General features: G+C 37.5%; 2 protein-coding genes across 4 annotated transcripts in view; one reads left to right on the top strand and one right to left on the bottom strand.

The window, feature by feature from the left end:
• TXNRD3 (thioredoxin reductase 3) overlaps positions 1 to 26868 on the bottom strand; it is an 83944-nt gene that overhangs the window by 22820 nt on the left and 34256 nt on the right. For all 3 annotated transcript variants that reach the window (XM_074340460.2, XM_074340465.2, XM_074340461.2), the window contains exons 7-12: positions 25483 to 25625; positions 23927 to 24042; positions 22513 to 22738; positions 21219 to 21311; positions 2396 to 2472; positions 330 to 486 (exon numbers count right to left, since the gene is read on the bottom strand). In XM_074340460.2, coding sequence (XP_074196561.2) covers positions 330 to 486; positions 2396 to 2472; positions 21219 to 21311; positions 22513 to 22738; positions 23927 to 24042; positions 25483 to 25625 — 812 coding nt within the window. The remainder of the gene's footprint in view (positions 1 to 329; positions 487 to 2395; positions 2473 to 21218; positions 21312 to 22512; positions 22739 to 23926; positions 24043 to 25482; positions 25626 to 26868) is intronic.
• Positions 4483 to 12158, top strand: LOC148758389 (protein S100-A11-like). Its single transcript, XM_088797873.1, has 3 exons — positions 4483 to 4700; positions 4756 to 4876; positions 11030 to 12158. Exons 1-3 carry the CDS (start codon positions 4590 to 4592, stop codon positions 11101 to 11103), a joined length of 306 nt encoding a protein of 101 aa, XP_088653999.1. The 5' UTR covers positions 4483 to 4589; the 3' UTR covers positions 11104 to 12158.

The raw sequence follows: 26868 nt of genomic DNA, 5'->3' as shown, positions 1-26868 counted from the left end.
CTCTTAATCTGTGACAGTGCAACCATCCACCTGGGAGGCCTCTGCTAATTCCATCATTCAGAATTAACTGCTCTTTGCCTTACTCAGCACCCCACGTGCTGGAACCATGTCTGTCTTTTGTATATCACCCAACACAACATCTTACACATAGCAGATATTTTTAAAGTATTGATTGAAAACCATTAGTAAATAGTAAGTCAACTGTAAATGATTTATCTGTGAAGAAGCCTTTACTTGCAAAACAAGCACACAAGTATTATTTGTACTGATTGTTTAAAGTCATAATTTTTATTTAGATATTATCTCAAAAACAATAGCAAGAAATTTACCTTTTCTAAACAATCGCCAAAAAGTCTTCGAGCCAACAGCTTGCCCGCCTGAATGGCGACAGGAGTGAGTTCAAGTTTACCCTCCAGAACATCCCCGATAGCATAAACATAGGGCACATTTGTCTGTTCCATATCGTTTACTGGTATCTTGCCACTCCTAGTAGATTTTGGAAGGGAACAAATACATTATGACTAACTCTACCAAGTTTCCCCGAAAATAAGACCTAACCAGACAATCAGCTCTAATGTGACTTTTGGAGCAAAAATTAATATAAGACCCAGTCTTATTTTACTATAAGACCCGGTATAATATAATATAATATAATATAATATAATATAATATAATATAATATAATATAATATAATATAATATAAAATATAATATAATATAATATAATATAATATAATATAATATAATATAATATAATACTGGGTCTTATATTAATTTTGCTCCAAAAGACACATTAGAGCTGATTGTCCAGCGAGGTCTTATTTTTGGGGAAACGGTATACTGCTAGATGACTAACACTATTCCAAGAGACAGAGACTAAATACACAGAGAAAAGATCTCTCTCTAAGAACTCATGCACCTCAGGTCATCAACTGTCTGTAAGATCAATGGCTTACAATAACAAGGTTTTCTTTAGTTCCAAAAGAAAACACATTGCTGGCTGATGAAGCCATGCTCGTTTTCTTGAATGATGAGATCGCCAGATTTCCCCCAGGACTGCACTTAGAGCTTTGAAATTTTTCTCCTTGCTTCAACAAAGACATAAAAATTTACTCTAAATCAGATAGTAGGTGAATAAATTTCCACAATTATTTTTTTAAACCATGCATGAACTCTTTAAGACATACAATAAATAAAGAGTTACTGATTCATGAAAAGTTGATAACACAGAACTAGATCTGTATTTACTGTAAAATAAATTTATATTTTTTAATTTTAACAGTTTTATTGAAGTATAATTGGTACAATTTGGTGAGTTTTGACATGTGTATGCACACACCTGTGAAACCATCTATCATTCCCAAGGTTTCCTTTTACCCTTGGTAATCCCTCCCTCTGCCCTTCCTAGGTCCTCTCCTCAGACAACCACTTATTTACTTTCTGTTACTGTTAATTTTCATTGTCTACAGTGTTATATAATTGGAATCTTTTAGTATATGTCCTCTTTTTTGGCCTGGCTTCCTTTACTCAGAATGATTATTTTGAGATTCATCCATGTTTTTCATGTATCTTTTGTTCATTTCTTTTTCTTTTTTTAGTCTATCTTCTTTAAAAATCAGTTTCAGGGAGTATTACTTGGCCATAAAAAAGAATGAAATCTTACCATTTGCAACAACATGGATGGACCCTGAGAATATTATGCTAAGTGAAATAAGTCAGACTGAGAAAGGCAAATACCATATGATCTCACTTATATGTGAAATCTAAAGAACAGAATAAATGAGCAAACAAAATGGAAATAGACTCAGAGATACAGAAAAGGAAACTGTTGGTTGCTAGATGGGAGGAGGACGGGGATGGAGAAGAAGGTGAAGGGATTAGAAAGTGCAAATTAGTAGACAGAATATAGTCATGGGGATATGAAATACAGTATGGGAAATAAACAATGTTGTAAAGATTATGTAAGGTGCCAGATGGGCACTGGACTTATCAAGGGGATCACTTCATAGACTATAGATGCATGACCAATGTGCTGTACACCTAAAGTTGAAGTAGAATAATATTGTGTGTCAACTATAATTAAATATGTGTGTGTGTGTGTGTGTGGTCACGGAAGGTGGAGTATAGCATAAAGAAGACAGTCAGTGACATTGTAACAGTTACATAAGATGTCAGAGGGGTAGTAGCTTGAGGAAGGGGGGTTATCACTTAGTGACGGGTATAAATGTCTAACTATTATGTTTCTTTGTAGACGTGAAACTAATAAAAAAATGTAAACTAAATTTAAAGCATTACAAATTTGCATCTTAGCAATTAAATGAAAATTTCTAAGAGGTGATCTGTAGAAATATATTGCTTTGTGCAACAATAGTGCAATGACCCCACATGTACATACTTCTCATTGATTTTGACACCGATCTTCTCCAAGCCTATTTTCCTTGTACAGGAGTCACGACCAATTGCTAATAAAACCTGTATTTAGAGAGAGATCAAAAATACAAATCAGCAGTATAAAGAATGAAAGCGGTACCATCTCTATAGATCCTTCAGACATTAAAAGGCTAGTAACTATTACGAATGCCCTATGCCAATAAATTTGACAGCTTAGATGAAATAGATCCCTTATTTTTTTGAGGTCAAAACATGTTTTTTTAAATTGAGGTATAGTTGATATATAACATTATGTTAGTTTCAGGTGTATAACATAATGAGTCGATCTTTGTATATATTGCAAAACGATCACCACAGTAAGTCCAGTCAACATCTATCACCATACACAATTACATTTTTTGTCTTATGATGAGAACTTTTAAGATCTACTCTCTTAGCAACTTTCAAATATATAATACAGTATTGTTAACTAGAGTCACCATGCTGTACATTACATTCCCGAAATAGACTCCTTGAAAGACACAATTTACCAAACTTACACACAAATCTGAATAACCCTATGTTGTGTGCTAAATCATGCCCCGCCCCCAAATTCATATATTGAAGTCCTAACCCCCAATACCTCAGAAAGTGACTGTATTTGGAGAAAGAACCTATAAAGAGGTAATTAAGGTAAAATGAGGCCATTAGGGTAGACCCTGACCCAATGTGACTAGTGTCCTTATAGAAAGAGTAATTCAGACACACATAACACAGACTGAGGAGTGATCATGTGAGGACACAGAGAGAAGGCGACCATCTGCAATCCAATGAGGCCTCAGAAGAAACCAAATCTGCTGACACCTTGATTTCAGACTTCTAGCCTCCAGAACTGTGAGAAATGAAATTCCCTTTGCCTAAAGCACCCAGTCTGTAGTATTTGGTTATGGCAGCACTATTAGACTAATATCCTCTATACTCATCAAGGAAATTGAATTCACAGTTTATAAACTTCCCATAAATTAACTCCAGACCCAGATGACTTCACTGGTAAAGTCTACTGAACACGGAAGTAAGAAATAATACTGGTCCACAAATTCTTCTGGAAAAAAAGGAGGGAACCTTCCCAAACTCCTTTTTATGAGGTGAGCATAACATCTGACACCAAAATCAACAAGGATATTTAAATAAAATTATAAGCCAATATCCTCATGAATATAGATGCAAAATCCTTAACAAAATCTTAGCAAATCAAACATAACAACATGTATAAAGGAATACTGATCATGACCAAGTGAAGTTTGTCCCAAAAATACAAATTTGGTTTAACATGCAAAAATCAATCAATTTAATTCACCATATTAACAGAATAAAAGAAAAAATAATTTAATCATCCCAGATGTGAAAAAAGCATTTGACAAAACTTAACATTCTTTGAGGATATTAATTAAATCCTCAATCTTCTCAGCACACTAAGAATAAAAGAAAACGTCCCCAACCTGTTATAAGGCATTTGTAAAAAAGCTTACGCCCTAGCAATCATGAAAGACTGAATGCCTAAGATCACCCATAAGATTTCAACAAGATGAGGATGCACACTCACAATTTCTGTTCAGCACTACACTGGAGGTCGTGACCAGTGCAATAAAGCAAGAAAAAGAAATAAAAAGCATGCAGATTGGAAAGAAGAAACAAAACTGGTTTTATATGCAGACATAAATCCTAAAAATCTACAAGGTCAATATACAAAACTCATTTGTATTTTCAAATACTACCAACTAACCATTGAAAGTTAAAAACTTAAAAAATACCACTTACAATAGCTTAAAAAACATCAATATTCACAATAAATTCAGCAAAATATATGAAAGACCCCTAGAGCAAAATAATATATTGCTGAAAGAAACTAAAGAACACGTAAATAAGCAACGATATAAGAAGTTCATGTACTGGAAATATAAATATTATTAACGTGTTAGTTCTTCTAAACTGATCTATACCATACAATCCCACTCAAAATCTTGGCAGGCTTTAAAAAAATAAAAATTGGCAAGCTATTTTAAAAATTTATATGGAAATGTAAAGGAACGGAACTTGGAGGACTTTACCTGGTCTACAATTTACTATAAGTTTCGATAATCAAAACAATGTGGAGCCACTAGGCAGAGCTCACCACACCACTCCCAGCACACGGCCTCCGTGCCTCTCTCCACACTCACATGGCAAAAATGTCCACCCCTACAGAGACAGAGCAGTGCATCAAGTCTCTGATTGCTGTTTTCCAAAAGTATGCAGGAAAGATCAGGAACAAGTGCAATTTATTCAAGTCAGTTAAGCTACATTTCTTTAACCTAAGTTCCTAACCTTCTGTTTCTTTAACCTAAGTTCCTAACCTTCACGAATATAGAACTAGCTGCCTTCACAAAGAGCCAGAAGGACCTTGGTGTCCTTGACTACATGATGAAGAAACTGGACCTCAACTGTGAAGGGCAGCTAGATTTCCAAGAATGTCTTAATCTTTTTTTTCTTCAATTTATTGTGGTGACAACTGTTAGTGAAATTACATAGATTTCAGGTGTACAATTCTGTATTACATCATCTATAAATCCCATTGTGTGTTCACCACCCAGAGTCAGTTCTCCTTCCATCATCATATATTTGATCCCCCTTATCCTCATCTCCCACCCCCGCCCCTCTTACCTCTGGTAACCACTAAATTATTGTCTATGTCTATGAGTTTTGTTTCTCATTTGTTTGTCTTGTTCTTTTGTTCTTTTTGGTTCATATACCACATATCAGTGAAATCATATGGTTCTTTGCTTTTTCTGTCTGACTTATATGCTTAGCATTATACTCTCAAGATCCATCCATGTTGTGCCAAATGTTCCCATATCATCTTTTCTTACCACTGAATAGTATTCCATGTGTAAATATACCACAACTTCTTTATCCATTCATCATCGAAGGACATTTTGTTTGTTTCCATGTCTTGGCCACCGTAAACAAAGCTGCAATGAACATTGGAGCACACGTGTCTTTATGTACAAATGTTGTCAGATTTTTGGGTAGATACCCAGGAAAGGGATTGCTGGGTCATATGGTAATTCTATTCGTAATTTTTTGAGGAACCTCCACACTGCCTTCCATAACGGCTGCACCACTCTGCATTCCCACCAACAGTGTATGAGGGTTCCTTTTTCTCCACAGCCTCTCCAAAACTTGTTACTATTTGTCTTGTTGGCGATAGCCATTCTGACTGGGGTGAGGTGATATCTCATTGTGGTTTTGATTTGCATTTCTCTGATGATTAGTGATGTTGAGCATTTTATCATATGTCTATTTGCCATTTGTATGTCCTCGTTGGAGACATCTCTCTTCAGGTCGTCTGCCCATTTTGCAATTGGGTTATTTGTTTTTCTGTTGTTGAGTTGCATGAGTTCCTTATATATTTTGGATATTAGCCCCTTATCGGAGGCACTGTTTGCAAAAATCTTCTCCCATTCAGTTGTTTGCCTCTTTATTTTGGCGATGGTTTCTTTTGATGTGTAGAAACTTTTAAGTTTCATATAGTCCCATTTGTTTATTTTAGCTTTTACTTCCATTGCCTCTGGAGTCAAATTCATAAAATGCTCTTTGAACCCAAGGTCCATAAGTTTAGTACCTATGTTTTCTTCTATGCAGTTTATTGTGTCCGGTCTTATGCTTAAGTCTTTGATCCATTTTGAATTAATTTTGGTACATGGTGACAGATAGAAGTCCAGTTTCATTCTTTAGCATGTGGCTATCCAATTCACCCAGCACCATTTATTGAAGAGGCTGTCTTTCCTCCACTGCATGTTTTTAGCTTCTTTGTCAAAAATTATCTGTCCATAATTATGTGGTTTTACCTCTGGGTTCTCAATTCTATTCCATTGGTCTATATGTCTGTTTTTCTGCCAATACCATGCTGTTTTGATTATTGTAACCCTGTAGTACAAGCTAAAGTTAGGGAGTGTGATACCTCCAGTATTGTTTTTTTTTCTCTTAAGATTGCTTTGGCTATTCGGGGTCTATTGTGGTTCCAAACAAATCTGATAATTTTTTGTTCTATTTCTTTTAAAAAAATGCCATTGGGATTTTGATGAGGATTGCATTAAATCTATATATTGCTTTGGGTAATAGGGCCATTTTAACTATGTTGATTCTTCCAATCCATGAGCACGGAATGTATTTCCATTTCTTTGTGTCTTCTTCACAATTTCTTTCAAAAATGTCTTATAGTTTTCAGCATATAAGTACTTCACATCCTTGGTTAACTTTATTCCTAGGTATTTAATTCTTTTTGCTGCAATTGCAAAAGGAATTGTTTTTTTGTATTTCTTTTTCTGAGATTACATTGTTAGTATATAAAAATGCAATGGACTTTTGTACATTGATTTTGTAGCCGGCAACTTTACTGTATTCGTTGATTGTTCCTAATAGCTTTTTGGTGGAGTATTTAGGATTTTCTATATATAGCATCATGTCATTTGCAAAGAGTGATAATTTAACTTTTTCATTCCCAATTTAGTTGCCTTTTATTTCTTTCCCTTGCCTGATTGCTCTGGCAAGGACGTCCAACACTACTGAAAAGCAGAGGTGATAGGGGACAGCCCTGTCGTGTTCCTGAACATAGAGCAAAGAGCTTCAGTTTTTCACCATTAATTATGAGATTAGCTGAGGGCTTGTCATATATGGCCTTTATGATGTTAAGGTATTTTCCTTCTATAACTATTTTATTAAGCGTTTTAATCATAAATGGATGTTGTATCTTGTCAAATACTTTTTCTGCATCAATTGATAAAATCACATGATTTTTGTCCTTTATTTTGTTTATGTGATGTATCACATTGATAGATTTGCGGATATTGAACCATCCTTGTGCCCCGGGGATGAACCCCACTTGATCGTGATGAATTATCTTTTTAATGCATTTTTGTATTCGATTTGCTAGAATTTTGTTTAGGATTTTTGCATCCGTATTCATCAGAGATATTGGTCTGTAGTTTTCTTTTTTGTATTGTCCTTACCAGGTTTTGGTATCAGGGTAATGTTGGCCTCATAAAATGAGTTACGGAGTACTGTCTCTTCTTCAATTTTTTGGAAGAGTTTGTGCAGAATTGGTATTAAATCCTCTTTGAAGGTTTGGTAGAATTCACTAGTGAAGCCATCTGGTCCCGGACTTTTGCTTTTGGGAAGGTTTTGGATGACTGATTCAATTTCGTTACTGGTGATCAGTCTGGTTAGATTTTCCAGCTCTTCATAGTTCAGCCTAGGAGGGCTATATGTTTCTCAGAACTTGTCGATTTCTTCTAGGTTATTGAATTTGGTGGCATATAGTCCTTCATAGTATTCTTGGATGATCCTTTGTATTTCTGTGGTGTCCATGAAACTTCCCTTTTCATTTCTGATTTTGTTAATTAGTGTCTTCTCTCTTTTTATCTTAGTCAGTCTAGCCAAGGGTTTCTCGATTTGTTCATCTTTTCAAAGAATCACCTCTTTGTCACATTAGTTTTTTCTACTGTCTTTTTGTTCTCTATTTCATTTAGTTCTGCTCTGATTTTTGTTATTTCCTTTCGTCTGCTGACCTTGGGTTTCATTTGTTCTTCTTTTTCTAGTTCTGTAAGGTGTAATGTAAGGTTATTTATTTGGGATTTTTCTTGTTTCTTGAGATAGGCCTGTAATGATAGAAATCTCCCTCTTAAAACTGCTAAAAAATGTATAGTCTGTTGTTTTAGGACGAAGTGCTCTATATATGTCAATTATGTCCATTTCATCTAATGTGTCATTTACGGCGGCTAATTCGCTATTTATTTTCTGTTTGGATGATCTATCCATAGCTGTCAATGATATATTTAAGTCCCCTAGTATAATTGTGTTTTGGTCAATTTCTCCCTTTAGTTCTGTTAGTAGTTGCTTGGTATGTTTTGGTGCTCCTTGATTGGGGGCACAGATATTGATGACTGTTATGTCTTCTTGTTGTATAGTCCCCTTTACCGTTATGAAATGTCCATCTTTGTCTCTTGTTACCTTTTTCACCCTGAAGTCTGTTTCATCTGATATGAGTATGGCTACACCTGATTTTCTCTGGGTACCATTTGCTTGGAGTGTCAATTTCCACCCTTTCACTTTGAGTCTATGCTTGTCCTTGTAGCTGAGATATGTCTCTTGCAGACAGCATATGGTTGGGTTTAGTTTTTTGATCCAATCTGCTACTCTGTGCCTTTTAATTGGTGAGTTCAGTCCATTTACATTTAGGGTGATTATTGATATGTGAGGATGTCCTGTCATTCCATCTTTAGTTTTCTGGTATGGCTGTGTCTCCATTGTTTGTTTGCCTTTTTGTTGCTGTCTATGATTCCTGTGTGGTGGTATTCTATGATGTTTCCCACTGTTTCGTCTTTTATTACAGTATATATTTCAGTTCTGGATTTTTTTTTGAGTGGTTACCCTTAAGTTTACGTAAAAGAAAGTTTGATATTTAGAGTATTCCATTTTCTTCAGCACGCTTACTTTCTCCATTCCTATATTCTAGTTCAGGCCTTTACTCTCCCCCTTTTTTATGTTTTGGTTGCCACAAATTGTCCCTGTTGATGGTGGTCGAATAGCCTCCTTTAGTATTTCTTGTAGTGCAGGTCATGTAGTAGAAAATTCCCTCAGCCTCTGTATGTCTGGAAAGGTCTTTATTCCTCCTTCATATCTAAAGGATATCTTTGCTGGATATATTATTCTTGGCTCATAATTTCTCTCTTTCAATAGTTTGAATATTTGGTCCCACTCACTCCTGGCTTGTAGAGTTTCTGCTGAAAAATCTGATGATAATATAAAGGGCTTTCTTTTGTAGGATACCGTCTTCTTTTCCCTGGCTGCCTTGAGGATTCTTTCTTTGTCGTTGATTTTAGACAGCTTCAATACAATGTGCCTTGGAGAAGGCCTGTTGGGATTGAGGTAAGTAGGTGTCCTATTTGCTTCTTGGATTCGAGGATCCAGTTCTGTCCACAAGTTTTGGAAGTTCTCATCGACAATTTGTTTGAATATATTCTCTGTTCCCTTCTCTCTTTCTTCTCCTTCTGTTATGCCCATTATTCTTATATTGCTCTTTCTGATGGAGTCTGAAAGTTCTTGTAGAGTTCTTTCATTTCTTTTAAGTCTCAAGTCTCTTTCTTCCATCTGTGTCATTTCCAGGTTTCTATCTTCGATGTCACTGATTCTTTCCTCCATGTGGTCAACTCTACTACCTAGCTGGCTATTTCATTCTTAATTTCTTCCATTGCGTTCTTAATCTCCAGAAATTCTATTTGGTTCTTTTTTAAAATTTCAATCTCTTTCGTAAAATGCTCATGTTGTTCTTTGATTGTGTTTCTGAGTTCATTAAACTGCCTTTCTGTGTTTTCTTGCATCTCATTGAGTTTTTCCGAACTGCAATCTTGAATTCTCTGTCATTTAAGTCACATCTTTCCATATCTTTAAGTTCTTTTTCTGGAGACTTTTCACTTTCTTTCTGAGCTGTCTCGCAGCCTTGGTTATTCATGGCAATTGCTGATTTATTATTTCTCTTCCTAGACATCTATAGGAGTGGCTTCTGCAACAGATTGATAGGAAGAGGTCTTTCTTTTGTTTTCCAGTACTTGTTGGTAGAATGTTTTATTTTCTCTCTGACTGCAGCCTTTTTTTCTCTCTCTCACATGGTAGTGCTATGTTTTCTCTGCACTAGTCCAGCTTCTCACACAATGGGGGGATTCCCTGGGAGATGGGCTTCTCCTCTGTTAATAGGTCGCCCTGGTCACAGGGCGCAGTTTCCCGGTGGGTAGGCGGAGAGCTTTTGAAGTTCCAAAGCTCTTCCTGGACCAGACTCAGAGCCCGTATGTTTCAGCAGTTCTGTTTACTCCTGCAGGGATCCTCCCAGATAGGTGGGGCCAGGGGCCGGGTGAGTTATCTGAGGTGGCCCAGAGAAATGGCGGCAACCACCACCATAGCCGGTCCTGCTTCCACAGTTCCCTCCCCTTTGCCGGAACTAGTTGGGCTGTGAATCTGTGTCTGCGGTCCACAGTTCTCAGAACAGCAAATATTCTGTTCTTTTGATCTGACACTGCTAGTGTTCCACTTCTAGCACCGGGCAGGTGGGGACGGGGCGAACTCTGGAAGGGTAGGGAGGGGGCGTCTAGTCTCAGTGCCTAAGGCTTCCGTTCTCTGCTCAGCAGTGAGGGCTTAAACCACCGTTTTCAGCCTTCTTCCCTCAGTCTTTTCTCCAAGGTCTCTGCCGTGAGCATTGGTTTCAGCCGTGGTATATGCTGCCCCCTCAGCCCTGTGGGCTATAAGCAGAGCCCTAGCAGGCCGAGTTCTTCCCTCTCCCGTAGGTACGGTAGTTTCTGCTGTAGTTCCAGGATGCAGCGAGCTCGGAGCACTGAGCTAGGTCTGCGTCCTGCGCCCACGCGGCTCCATCTCCGCACTTCTCCCTTCTCTCCTCCCCCGCCCGTGTGATTCGCCCAGCTTTAGGTGAGTTCAGTAATGGGCCTCTTCGTCTTGTCTGTCTGCTGTGCAGGGAGTCCTTTGTGGAGTTATTGTTGTTCGGTTAGTTGTAAATTCCAGGGGAGCTTTCAAGAGGCTCACCTAACGCCGCCATTTTGATGACGTCTTCCATAATTTCTTAATCTTATTGGTGACTTGGCAGTAGCTTGCCATGACTTCTTTACCGGTTCCCAGAAGTATATCTGAGGAGGCCTCGGAGCTGGCCTCCAGACCACCCTTACGCTTGGCGCACCCACCACCTCATGCAGGGCACTCTCCTGCTGGTCGCAATAAAACATTATTGTTTTTTAAAACACACACACACACACACACTCACACACACACAATGAAACAATGTGGTGCTGGATAAAGGAGACAAATGGTCAATGGAGTAAAGAGTGCAAAAACAGACTGACGGTTAAACTGTCAAATGATTTCAACAAAGGCACCAAAACAATTTAATGGAGAAAGGAAAGTGTTTTCAACAAATGGTACTGAATACCCATATGGAAGAAAAAGGACCTCAATTCCTACCTCACACCATAAACAAAAATTAATTCAACATGGATTACAGGCCTAAGCATAAAACTATAAAGCTTCAAGAAGAAAATATAGAATATCTTCACAATCTTTGAGTAAGCAAAGAATTCTTGGAGCACACAGAAAGCATTAACCATAAAATAAAAAATTGATAAACTGGACTGTATAAAAAATTTCAAACTATTATTCATCAAAAGATGTCATAAAAAGTAAGTAGGCATGTCATAGGTAGGAAGAAAATATTCACAATACATATATCTGAAAAAGGAATATATCCAATATATATACAGAACTCCTGCAGTTCAAGAACAAAAGTTCAAATAACCCAACAAATAATAACACAAAGATTCAAACAGACACTTCATAAGGGAAAATATATAAATGGCCAATAAACACATAAAAAATTGCTCAATATCATTAGTCATCAGAAAGATGCAAATGGAAACCCTAAGATATCACTACACATGTACTAGAATACTTATAATGAAAAAGCCAGCCAACCCAAAATGTTAGTAAGGGTATGGAACAACCAAAACTCTTATGCATGGCTGACAGAAATGTAAAATGACACAATCATTTAGAAGTTGTTTGGCAGTTTCTCAAAAAGTTAAACATAGGAATTATGTTAGGATCAAGCAGTTTCACTCTGAGGTGATGAGAGTTTCTTACCCATGAGAAATGAAAGTATATGACCACAAAAGACTTTACACTAGAAATCTTCATAGGAGTTTAAGTCACAATTAGCCTAAACTGAAAACATCCTAGGTGACTACCCACAGGAAAATGAATAAACTGTGGTATAATCATACAAGTGCATATTCATACAATTCATACAATAAAAAGAACTACTGATACACACAACAACATAGATGAATCTTAAAAACATCATTCTCAATAAAAGAAGCCAGATATCAAGGAGTTCCTACTATACAGTTCCATTTCTTTGATGTCAAGAATAGGCAAAACTAGTCTATGATGACAAAATCAGAATAGCGTTCCTTAGGGTCAGGGAGTGGAAAGAAACATGAGAGCTTTCTAAACTCACAGAAATGTTTTGTTACCTTCAAAGGAGTGTGGATTACAGAAACGTGTATTTGTCAAACTGATAGAACATCTACGATCTGTGCATTTTACTACATGTAAATTACACCTGATTACAAAAAAAAATAATTTACAAATTTAGATATTGTGAACAACTTTATACCAATGTTTGACAACTTAGATGAAATAGACTAATTCCTAAAAAATGTAACTATTCAAAAGTAATGAAGAAAAAAACAGAAAGCCTTAAAATTCCTTCAATTATTAAAAAAAATGAATTAGTGGTCAAATATCTCTTTCTCTGTCTCTCTCAATAGACAGAATGATAGATAGATAGATGGATAGATAGAAAATTCTAGACCCAGATGCTTGCATCAGTAAATTCAATCAAACATACAAACAATGCTCTCATATTACTTTATATAAATGCTTCCAGAGAACATAAAAGGAACATACTCCAAAAGTTCTTTCATGAGCTAGAATAACCTTGATACCAAAATCTGAAAAGTTTAGTATGTGAAAGGAAATTATAAGCCAATGAGTATAATGCAAAAATTCTTAATAAACAAATTCAACAATATATAAAAAGGACCTTTACCAAGTTGGGTTTATACCAGGAATATAAAGTTGAATGAAGATTAGAAAATCAATGTAACTCAAGACATTAACAAATTAAAGAAAAACAATCTTGATCAACAACAGGTACAAAAGGAACATTGTTACAACTGAACTCATCCACTCATGATATTTTTTATTTTGTCTCATTTTTTTGTTTTCTTTTGAGAATTTTTGTAAGAATTTATTTGAGCCAAACTGGTAACAATTGCCGTGAAGCGAGATCTCAATTGCTCCACTCAAGATTTAAAAAAAAAACAAAGAAAACCCAAATAATGAAAAAACCCTTAGCAAACAAGAAATAGAAAATAATTTCTTTAACCTGATTAAGAATATCTACCAAAACCCTACAGATAACATTATTCTTTAAATAATGAAATACTGAATACTTTCCTTTGATATGGAGAACAAGACAAGAATGTCTGCCACGGCCATTTCTGGTTAATACTGTGCTGGAGGGCTTGCTACCATGTTTCCCCGAAAATAAGACCTAGCCAGACAATCACATCTAATGAGTCTTTTGGAGCAAAAAAAGAAATTTCCCAGAGGAAAATGGAGCAAAAATTATACTATAACACCGAGTAAAATAATATAATATAATACAATATAATATAATATAATGCAATACAATACAATACCGGGTCTTATATTAATTTTTGGTCCGAAAGACGTATTTGAGTTGATTGTCTGGCTAGGTCGTATTTTCGGGGAAGAAGGTAGTGCACTTATGCAAGAAAAAGAAGTAACAGAGGGGAAGAGGGAAGGGAGCAGAGTGGAGACGCGGCCCGCATCTGTGGCTGTGGATACACAGTCCGCATCTGCAGCTGTGGAAATGCCGTCCGCATCTTCAGCTGTGGAGGCGCGGCCCACAATGGCTGCGGTGGAAACGCGGACGACATCCACAGCTGCAGAGACGCAGGGGATCCAAGGACAAAACAGAAAACACAAAAGCCAGAAGGTGGGCTCTTTCCCTGCGTCCCACAGCTGATCTCTCCCGCCGAGGGTGCAGCATATCCAGCATTTGAGGCAATAACCTTACCTGATATGTCCAGTTAAACCCTAGGCCGGACAAAGGACACAAACTCCATACCTGGGCCCCTCCCCCAGCTCTTCCAATCCTACCCCCGCCCTTCAAGACACTTGAACTGGCCCTGAACTGAGGAGTGGTGTCAGATTGCAGAGGAGCCTTGGTGCTCCGGCTCTGGGAAGACTGGCGGGCGGCTCTGGCCCAGGGAGGAGGCTGGGAGGAGTGTGGTTTTTGCTGGGCAGGGAGAGAGAAGACCCCTCCATCCCCAGGCACCACCTTTTCTGGCCTGCGGGAAGAGTGTGATACGGCTGGGCTGGGAGAGAGAAGACCCCCCCCCAACCCCAACCCCACCCTTTCTGGCCTGCCTAGGACCAGGCAATTACATCTGCGGAGACACTCCCAGGGATCAGCAGTAAGCGGCAGACACAGCTCCCAACTTTCAACAACTCAGAAATCTCCTGCCCGCCACACACACACACACACACACACACACACACACACACACGAAAGAAGTGCCCTAAGACTCAGGAGAACTGGACACAGGGCTGGTGGTGCTACTCTCAGTGTGCATAAGTGCAGGCAAGGGCAGAAACTGCACTGGCTTTGTAAAAACTACCATCCAGATCCCTCAGCCCCACACACGTAATCTGCAGTCCGAACGTCACTCTGGGAACCAGGTGACCGGCTCTGCCTGCACAATACGCAGGGGACTCTTTGGTACAGCAGAGGCCAACCTGGAGTTTACTTGATGGTCTTAAGCCAAGACTGGCGCTGCTTTTTGTTTTGTTTTGTTTTGTCTTTATATCTTTCATATCTTTGCCTGTGTTGAGTGGGGTTGTCGGTTGTTTTTACATGTGAATGTATTTGATTTTTTCTTTGTTGTTGCGCTTGGTGATCTGCTTTGTTCTGAAATTGCCCTACCAGGGCCCAGCTTAAGAGGCACAGATTCAACACACCCAGAGGCGAACTCCAGACCAAACCAGAGTACTACCCGGTTTGACCTACAAGTGACACACCCAGAGGGAATTCTCTACAGGTAAAAGAGCCCATGGAGGCCAAACCACATTTAAGTGGTCAACCCTCATGCAGCAGAACACCCTGCAGTGGGCAGAGCCACGTCTCACTAGTCAGCCTAGGAGTTAACCCCACCTACTCAAAAGCGAAAAGCAATTAAAGATCTTGTTTAACAGGACAATATACACAACACAAGAGTCACCTTTGGAGCACACGCAGAGGAGAAGAACGAAGTAGCGCAAGTCAAATATAAAGGGCACATACTACATAAGATAACCCAGCAAGAACTAAGAATTCTAGGGGATCTACCTAATACATCGAAGCAAACACAGAGAGTCAGCAGAATGGGGAAACAAAGAAACATGTCCCAAATAAAAGAACAGAAGAAACCTCCAGAAATGGAACCAAATGAAACAGAGGTAACCAACCTATCAGAGACAGAGTTCAGAACACTGATGATAAGAATGTTTAAGGAGCTTAGAGACAACATCAAGAAGGATGTAGAAATCATAACGAACAACTAGTTAGAACTAAAGAACACAATTACCGAAATAAAGAACTCACTTTAAGGAATTAACAGCAGGTTAGATGAAGCAGAGGATTGAATCAGTGATTTAGGAGACAAGTTAGCAGAGATCACCCAAACAGAACAACAGAAAGAAAAAAGAATAAAAAACAATGAAGATGGTTTAAGAGACCTCTGGTATAACATCAACCACAACAACATGAGCATCATAGGAATACCAGAAGGTGAAGAGAGGAAGCAAGGGATTGAGAACATATTTGAAGTAATAATGTCTGAAAACTTCCCTAACCAGGTGAAGGAAACCGACATACAAACCCAGGAAGTGTAGAGAGTTTCAACCAGGATAAACCCAAACTGGTCCACACCAAGACACATTATAGTTAAAATGGCAAAGGTTAAAGACAGAGAGAATCCTAAGGGCAGCAAGAGAAACACAGAGGGTTACGTACAAGGGAACTCCCATAAGACTATCAAATGACTTTTCTACAGAAACACTGAAGGCCAGGAGGGAGTGGCAGGAGATACTCAAAGTGTTGGAAAACAAAGGCCTACAACCTAGATTGCTTTATCCAGCAAGGCTATCATTTAAAGTTGATGGAGTGATAAAGAGCTTCCCAGAAAAGAAGAAGCTAAAGGAATTTATTACCACCAAGCCAGCATTGCAAGAAATACTAAAAGGACATCTGTAAATAGAAGAAAGATGAAAACAATCGAACTACAAATTTAAAAATGGCAATAACTAAGTACCTATTAATAATCACTTTAAATGTAAACAGACTAAATGCTTCAATCAAGAGACATAGGGTAGCTGAGTAGATAAGAAAGCAAGACCCTTGTATATGTTGTATACAAGAGACTAACCTCAGATCAAAAGACACACACAGGCTGAAAGTGAAGGGTTGGAGTAAGATATTTCATGCAAATGGAAATGAGAAAAAAGCTGGAGTTGCAATACTTACTTCTGACAAAATAGACTTTAAAATGAAGACTATATTAAAAGACAAAGATGGGCACTATATAATAATAAAGGGATCGATCCGAAAAGACGACATAACCCTAGTAAATATCTATGCACCCCACATAGGAGCACCTAAATATATAAAACAGATATTGACTGACATAAAGACAGAGATCAACAGTAACACTATCATAGTAGGGGACTTCAACACACCTCTGACAACAAGGGACAGGTCTTCCAGACAGAAAATCAATATGGAAACGACAGCCTTAAATGATACATTGGACAACTTGGATTTAATCGATATTTTCAGAGCATTTCACCCCAATGCTGCAGAATACACGTTCTTCTCAAGCGCACATGGAACATTTTCCAAGATAGACCATATGTTAGGCCACAAAACAAGTCTTGATAAATTTAAGAAAATTGAAATCATACCAATTGTCTTCTCTGACAACAGTGCTATGAAATTAGAAATCAACTACAGGAAAAACAATGGAAGACACACAAATTCATGGAGGCTGAATAACATGTTACTAAATAATGAATGGGTCAAGCAGGAGATCAAGGAAGAAATCAAAAGATATCTCAAGAGAAACGAACATGAAAACACCATGACCCAAAATCTATGGGATGCCGCGAAAGCAGTCCTAAGAGGGAAATTCGTAACATTGCAGGCCTACCTAAAGAAACAAGAAACATCACTAATCAACAGTTTATCTTCACACTTAAGGGAGCTGGAAAAAGAACAGCAAAATAAGCCCAAAGGGAGTAAACGAAGGAGATAATAAAGATCAGAGCAGAAATAAATGAAATAGAAACCAGGAAAACCATACAAAAGATCAATGAATCCAAGAGTTGGTTCTTAGAGAAGATAAACAAAATTGACAAACCTTTAGCCAGACTCATTAAAAAAAAAAAAAGGACCCAAATTAATAAAATCAGAAATAAAAGAGGAGAAGTGACAACAGACACGGCAGAAATACAAAAAATTTTAAGAAATTACTATGAGCAACTATATGCCAACAAATTTGACAATCTGGAAGAAATGAACAATTTTCTAGAGGCATACAACCTTCCAAGGCTAACTCAAGAAGAAACAGAAAACCTGAATAGACTGATTACCACCAGGGAAATTGAATCAGTAATCAACAAGCTCTCAACAAACAAAAGCCCTGGACCAGATGGCTTTACAGGTGAATTTTACAAAACGTTCAAAAAAGAATTATCACCTATTCTCTTCAAGCTCTTCCAAAAAATCCAGAAGGAGGGAAGACTCCCAAACACTTTTTATGAAGCCACTATCACCCTGATCCCAAAATCAGACAAAGACACCACAAAAAAAGAAAACTGCAGGCCGATATCGCTAATGAACATAGATGCAAAAATCCTCAACAAAATATTAGCAAACAGAATTCAGCAATACATTAAAAAAATCACACACCATGATCAAGTGGGATTCATCCCTGGTATGCAAGGGTGGTTCAACATCTGCAAATCAGTTAACACGATACACCACATTAATAAAATGAAAAATAAAAATCACATGATCATCTCAATAGACGCAGAAATTTGATAAAATTCAGCAGCCATTTATGATAAAAACCCTTATGAAAGTGGGAATAGAGGGATCATATCTCAACATAATAAAGGCCGTATATGATAAACCCACAGCTAACATCATACTCAATGGGGAAAAGCTAAAACCATTCCCCTTAAGATCAGGAAAAAGATAAGGTTGCCCACTTTCTCCACTTCTATTCAACATAGTGCTGGAAGTTCTAGCCACAGCAATCAGACAAGAAAAAGAAATAAAAGGCATCCAAATCAGTAAGGAGGAAGTAAAATTGTCATTATATGCAGATGATATGATCTATATATGGAGAACCCTAAAGACTCCACCAAGAAACTATTAGAGCTGATAGATGAATTTAGTAAAGTAGCAGGATACAAATTTACTATTCAGAAATCAGTTGCATTTGTATATACCAATAATAAAACATCAGAAGGAGAAATTAAAAAAGCAATCTCATTTACAATTGCTTCAAAGACTATAAAATACCTGGGAATAAATTTAACCAAAGAAGTAAAACATCTGTACTCAGAAAATTATAAGACACTGAAGAAAGAAATGAAAGAAGATACAAATAGATGCAAACACATACCATGTTCATGGATAGGAAGAATTAATCTAGTTAAAATGTCCATACTGCCTAAGGCAATATACATATTCAACACAATTCCCAGCAAACTACCAATGACGTTTTTCACAGAAATAGAACAATAATCCTAAAATTTATATGGGACCATAAAAGACCCCGATAGCCTCAGCAATCTTGAGAAATAAGAACAAAGTGGGAGGTACAACAATACCTGACATCAAATTATACTACAAGGCTACAGTAATCAAAACAGCATGGTACTGGCATAAAACAGACACATAGATCAATGGAAGAGAATAGAGATTCCAGAAATAAATCCATGCCTATATGACCATCTAATTTACGACAATGGAAGCAAGAATGTACGGTGGGGTAAAGGCAGTCTATTCAATAAATGGTGCTGGGAAACCTGGACAGACACATGCAAAAAAATGAAGCTGACCACCTCCTTACACCATATACAAAAATAAATTCAAAATGGCTTAAAGACTTAAATGTGAGATATGAAACCATAAAATTCCTAGAAGAAAATACAGGAAGAAACTTCACAGACAATACCCGGAGTAAGATTTTTACTGATATATCCCCTCGCACGAGGGAAGTAAGAGAAAAATAAACACGTGGGATTACATCAAACTAAAAAGTTTTTTCACAGCAAAGGAAACCATCAATAAAACAAAAAAGGGATCCTACTGTATGGGAAAAGATATTTGCCAATGATATATCTGATAAGGGGTTAATATCACAAATTTATAAAAAACTCACTCAACTCAACTCCAAAAAAACAAACAACCCAATTAAAAAATGGGCAGAGGACATGAAGAGACATTTTTCTAAAAAGGACATACAGATGGCAAACAGACATATGAAGAAATGCTCAACCTCACTAACCATCAGAGAAATGCAAATAAAAATCACAATGAGATACCACCTCACCCCAGTCAAAATGGCTGTCATCAATAAATCAACAAACAACAAGTGCTGGCGCGGATGTAGAGAAAAGGGAACACTTGTGCACTGTTGGTGGGAATGCAGATTGGTGCAGCCACTATGGAAAATAGTACGGAGGTATCTCAAAAATCTGAAAAATGGAACTACCTTATGATCCAGCAGTCCCACTCCTAGGTAGCTATCCGGAGAAATCCAAAACTCCAATTCAAAAATCTTTATGCACTCTTATGTTTATTGCAGCACTATATACAATAGCTAAGACATGGAAACAACCGAAATGCCCATCGGTAGATGACTGGATTAAGAAACTGTGGTACATTTATACAATGGAGTATTACGCAGCCATAAAGAAGAAAGAAATCTTACCATTTGCAACAACATGGATGGACCTAGAGAACATTATGTTAAGTGAAATAAATCAGACAGAGAAAGACAAATACCATATGATCTCCCTTATATGCGGAATCTAAAGAAAAAAATAAGTGAATGAACTAATCAGAAACAGTTTTGGAGACATAGAGAAAAAACTGAGGGTTGCTAGATGGGCGGGGGGGTTGGGGATAAGGGGGAAGGTGAGGGGTTTAGAAAATAGTCAGTAACCACAAGATGGCCACGGGGTTTTGAAAATTAATTTGGGGAACATAATCAATAATGTAAAGATTTTGTAGGGTATCCGATAGACACATGTCCCATTTCAGAGACCACCTCAGGGATGACGTAGATGCCTGATCTCTGCACTGTACACCTGAAGCTGAACAATAATGAATGCCAACTATAATTTTATTTATATATATGTATATGGTTACAGGAAGCGGAGTACAGCATTAGGAATAGAGACAGTAGAAATGTAATGGCTCTGTGCGATGTCAGAGGGATAGTGGATGGGGGGAGGGGGTTCACACAGTGTGAGGGATATAAATGATAAACGTCTAAGTAAAAAAAATGATTTTTAACCTTTCAAATCGCAATTACTTTTGCACCAACATAATAAAACATAAATATACAGTTTATGTTAAAACTATAAACTACAATTTATAAAAGAAATATTGGCATCCAAACATCATCAGTTTAAATTAGAATTGTTGCCATCCAGAATAGTCCATGGACTATTCAGACTTTTTGGAGATTTTACATTGTTTATTTTTTGAAAGTGAAATTTTATTATAAAATAGATTTAATGTTGACTGTAAAAATGTTCAAATTCAGAAATGTATATCTAATGCTCATGAAGTAAGTACAGTCAGGTATATCTGCTTCCAGATTTTGTTCTATGCATACTTATACATATACCTGCATTTGACCATAGTATTCTTCATGTACTACTATCAAATAGCAACAGACCAACTACCTTCTATATTTTTTATATTCTTACAAAGAATCAAAACAAAACAGAAAAACGTTAAGCCTGGTATAATTTTCCCATAAGCTTCATCTGTGGTAACTTATGAGTGTGTTCAACCACTTACTGTTTATAAAATAAAAACTCACTGTGTTATATACTCCTTCCACAGTTTCTGGTCCTTCAGTGGATTTAGCCACCACTTTCAGCTTTCCAGGTGGACCTTTCTCCAACTGTTGAACCTAGTAAGGATAAATAATGTAATGATTTTATCAAAAGGGGACAGAAAATAAATGGGTCATAGGGTATACATGTGAATGTGTGTGTGTGTGTGTGTGTGTGTGTGTGTGTAGTGTGTGTATACAAGTGTGTATGTACTTAGGGTTTTGGACTACGTAGACAGAGAAAAAAGGACTGTCACAAGGTATATTCTGGAAGTAGAAATAAATTAATGGATTAGGTGGAGGTAGGATAAAAGGAAGAATGAAGGGATGCTTTCTAGGTGTTGGCTTAATAAATCGTGTGGGCTATATATCATTTATTGAGTACTGAGATCGGCCAGAAAGATTAGCAGGGTAATATATTTAGATAGAAAATTAAGAGTTTCATTTTTGTCTTGTTAAATTTGAAATGCTTATGAGGAATTCAAGTGAAGACATCCAGTAGGCAGCTGTACAAATCAGTGTGGAGTTCGGGAAAGATGCCTGCGCAAGATATATAAATTTGAGAGCTATTAGCATTGAGATAACAAAGTATGGACCTAAAGAAGACTTACCAGGTAAAAAGGGTAGTGAAGTGAAGAGGGACCAGGTACTCTTGATATTTACATATATGTGGAACCATAAGCTGTGGGTCCAGAAAAGTTGAGAAAGGAGAGTGTTTCAAATGGAAAAAATGTTGCCAGAGGCTCAGTAAGGTAAGAAAAGAGATGTGGTCATTGACTTTGACAAAAGGGAATTTGCTATAGATCTCGACAAACAATTTCAAAGAAGTGGCAGGAATGGAAGCAGCTGAGAATCGTCGGAAGTGTGAAATGAGGTAAAAAATGAAGTAGCGTGAATGGAAGTTTTCTTGTAAAGGGGAAAAGAAACATGGGGACCCACCCAGAAAGGCAGAGAGGGGAAGGAGGGCTTATGTGTTTAAAGATCAGAGACACTAAAGGGCATGATAGAGGGAGAAAGATGATGACTAGGCTGAAGGTGGGATATCCCTTGAAAAGGTGAGAAGAACAGTGAGAGAAGAAGGACCTGGGCTGAGAGGAGCAAGGACACCTCCATATGAGAGGAAGAAAAGACAGGGACAAATGGGGGCCAGTTTTGTAGATTTGGGGTGGGAACACTATCTTTAAGGTTTCATATTGAGTACAGACCAATTAAGGAGGGGTAAAATTATAAAAGGCTAAAGAGAGAGTAAAAAGAAATTCCAAATGTCATTCAGACTCACCATCACTGGTATAAATTTTCTTAAGAACTTAACACCATGTTGTTCCATGTAGGAACCCACTTTCTCTGCCATTTCTTGATCAAATCCACGAAGAAGTATTGAACGCACCATAACTGTGACATCTAAGCCAATGCCAGCAAGAAATCCTGCACATTCCAGAGCCACATAAGATGCACCAACTACTAACGTTTTGCCAGGGCAATAAGGCAGAGAAAAAAGGTCATCACTGAAAAAGAAAAATACAAAAAAGAATATGTAGGCAATAAAAATGAAGTGGGTTGTTTAGGTTTCAATATGTAATGGTCTTTTGTTGGCTAAATTGTATTTGGGGGCTTAAATGAAGAAACACTAAAAGAAACAGCCTTTTGGAGTTCGTAAAGTGTCTCCTGTGGAGTAAGAAGTATACTTTAGATTTTTCAAAATCAAATTAATGGATCACAGCAAAGTTTAAGAAAAAAACAGAACAGAAAATATAAGACTATGTTATACGTAATAAGAAGAAATACTGGTGTGTGTGTGTGTGTGTGTGTGTGTGTGTGTGTGTGTGTGTGTGTTCACCTGAACAACAGTGCAACGAAAATGTTTTTCTCTCTCTTTTTTTTAAATTTATTGGGGAACATTGGGGAACAGTGTGTTTCTCCAGGGCCCATCATCTCCAAATCACTGTCCTTAAATCTAGTTGTGGAGAGCGCAGCTCAGCTCTAAGTCCAGTCGCCGTTTTCAATCTTTAGTTGCAGGGGGTGTAGCCCACCATCCCATGCAGGAATTGAACCGGCAATCTTGTAGTTGAGAGCTCGTGCTCTAACCAACTGAACCATCCGGCCACCCCTCCAGAATCTCAGTGGCAGCTCGTTGTCTTCAATCTAGTTGTGGAGGGCATAGCTCAGTGGCCCACGTGGGAATCAAACCGGCAACATTGTTGTTCAGAGCTCGTGCTCTAACCAACTGAACCATTTGGCCCCAACCCGAAAATGTATTTCTTAATGTGCATCTGGTCAAAAAAGTTTGAGAGTTGTGTTCTACATTATACATTGTCCTCTTTATGACCATCTAGGGAAGATTCCTATTAAATCTTAGTATAAGGAAAAGCCATGATTCTCCAGATTATTATTATATAGACACTAAAACCTAAAGCTAATTGCATTCACTTCTTTGTTTTGGCCTCTAGGAAGTTTAGAGCTAAATTCCCATAGCAATTACCTAGTAACATATAGCATATTTTTATGTATAAATTTGACCTTATTATTTACCTAACCTTATTTTCTCTTTGTTCCATTATGTTAACTACTTAGCTTCTTGCACTGTATATATCATTCATCAATTCAAATCTTTGTGAAATAAGACAGGGAATAAATAAATCGGAACACATAAAATATAATACAATTTACAGTTAAAATGACCTATTTAATCTTACCTAGTAATACAGTATTCTTTGTCTCCTTGGATTCCTAAATACCGTGGCCTTTCACCTGTTGCTATGACAAATTTTGCAGCAGTATAACAAGTTTCCTGTCCTTTTCTATTGGTTGCCTTAAAAAGAAAAAAGTAAATTTCATTTTTCAACAAACACCATAGAGTACCAAACACCATGGACAAACTAATTACTACCCTCTATGGAGCTTCCCATCAACAGGAACAATATGCAAAAACAATAATGCAGTGTGACAAGCACCACCACAGAAAACAGAAGTCTTTACAAAATATTAACCAAAAGACCACACTGGGGGTTGAATAGGGGATTGGAAAGCCTCAAGAATGGCTTCAAAGGTGGTGACATTTCAAGTGGAGATGAGGAAAGTGAAAAGATTTGAGAGGAATGGAAACCTAAAGACAGAACAGTACATATAGAAATGCACACAGGCCTGAAAGCAGCTGGTGTACGGAAAACAGCAAGTGGCCAGAGTGCCAGGAGAGGAGGGTAGATATCAGAGGTAGAGTCACACAGATTAGCGCCAAATGTAGACCCTTCTGTGCCATTCTAAAACTCCAAGCTATGGAGAATCAATAAAGGCTGGTCATTGTTTATTTTCCATTTTACAAGTAAATCATAAATACATTTGCATTTTAAAAATTCAAAAAGTAATAAAGGTATTTAAACAAGGGGGTGGTATAAAAAGAGACCTGAAACAGACCAAAAGTGCTGACTGTGAAGGTGAAGTAGGAGGAACCTGAAGTTTCTCGAAAAGATCGGCTTATTCAACGGACTCTGCCAGGCACATGACAGCTTGAGGAATAAAACTGACTGACTTGTATTTCTACTATGTTTCATGTAGATGATGTAATTCGAATTAGCCCAGACATAGTCCAAAGGGGCAGCTTTAAATGGACCACCTCATACCTTTCTAGAGACAACAAATGATTACAAAATAACCTCAAATCCTGTCAAGGTCATCACATAGTGTGCTACGAAAGCAGAGTACAAAAATGAACTATGAAAAAGACAAAGAAAAAAAATGAACTAGGTTTTGAGGATAGTATTTGACTGTCTTTCATAACTCCAATTTAAAATTTTTGTGTTCATCAAAATGGTCTCATTTTTCTTACATATTGACTTTATAATACATAAACTTACAAATATAAATTTATGAAATATACTAATTCTGATACTACTTTTATTAATGTTTCTATGAGTAATATATTGGAATTCTAGGTAATTTTAAAAAAGAACTAATGGCTTCAATTTTGATCTCTTTACTATTTTAACTTTAAACTGTTTAAACATTTTCTCTTTCAAGATGGTAATGAAATCAAAAGGCAAATAACTTTAAATTAAAAGTTCTTTAAAAGGCAATTTCTTTAATTTAGCCAGATGTATGCAATCCACAGCAGGGGAAATACATGTGCATGCATGGCCGTACATGCAAAAGCACTAGCTATAGTCCTTAACACGTGACATGGAATTTTAGTTCAAGGCAAGTATAAACACTAGTAAGGAAAAGAAATGAACAAGGTAAAATATTCAAACTGTACCTTTATTTTATGATGTTCGACAAATTCTCCATAGGAATTTACATAAGTCACAGCCTTCTCCCTCAAAGACATCCTATAGCTCCAATTGAGAGAGCCGATGTGGTTCTGAATCGCTTCTGTCATGGTCTCCCAGTTGTGCTTCGCTGAAAATAAATAATCAGGGTGAGGGCATAAAGTCAATTTTACTGTAAATGGTAAATTATATATAACCACACATGAGCCACATGATATACTGCTTTAAGAATCAAGAATTAGCAACTTAAATCTTTTTCATACCAGTTATGGTTTATATTACGAAACATGCAAAAAAGCATAATTCTGAAAATAAGAAAACTGGAAAAAAAAATCCATAGAGAGAACGGGGAAAATTGGCCCTTCTATGGTTGTGCCCGCAAAGATATGAGGCAGGAAGATAATCTCTACTCGGGAGCACCCAATGACACTTTCACATCCTGTAAGGGCCTGTTGCACCACAGCCTCCTGCATGTGAAGGGAAGCAGTTCTCAGGTCAGTGGGCACTGCACACTCACCTCCCCAGACGGGGCCAGGCTACTCCTATTTGGTTCATCTGGTGGTGGTTTTATGATAGTGAATATCCTACAATTCCTTACGATACATGTGGTTAGTGTTCACCGTTGCACACCATTTGTCATACAAAGTTTACCTACTTCCTGGTGAAGTTGGGGTGGGAGTTGATGGAATCTGATTTCTCATCATCCCTGTATCTTCTAGGTGGGATTTATTTCTGGGCATTCACCTCGTCTGCTGATGCTTGTTCGCAGGGAGCCACTGTCACCATGCAGCACTGTTTATAAGACACAGAGGCCAGCCCAGAGCTCCTGTCAAACTGGATGAGATTCCTGAAGATAAACCCAACCGAGGGTTTGCCCCTTGGTCACATTTGGAGACTTACCCCCATCTAGCACTCTCAGAAAAGCCCCCCCTGCAATTGCAAATTGATGCAGCCACTATGGAAAACAATATAGAGGTTCCTCAAAAAATTACAAGTAGAACTGCCTTATGACCCAGCAATCCCACTTCTGGGTATTTATCCGAAGAAATCCAAAACGCTACTTCAAAAAGATATATGCACCCGTATGTTCACTGCAGCATTATTTACAATAGCCAAGATATGGAAGCAACTTAAGTGTCCATTGGTAGATAATAAAGAAGATGTGTTACATATATGACGGAATATTACTCAGTCATAAAAAAGAGAGCATTTGCAACAACATGGATGGACCCAGAGGTTATTATGCTAAATGAAATAAGACAGACAAAAGAAGACAAATACCATATGATTTCACGTATATGTGGGATTTAAAAAACAAAATAAATGAACAAACAAAACAGAAACAAACTCATAGATACAGAGAACAAAATGAT

Source organism: Rhinolophus sinicus, chromosome 4 (genome assembly GCF_057876585.1).
Source record: "Rhinolophus sinicus isolate RSI-liver-muscle chromosome 4, RSI-T2T, whole genome shotgun sequence".
Classification (NCBI taxonomy): domain Eukaryota; kingdom Metazoa; phylum Chordata; class Mammalia; order Chiroptera; family Rhinolophidae; genus Rhinolophus; species Rhinolophus sinicus.
This window is presented reverse-complemented; position numbering and strand designations above follow the sequence as displayed.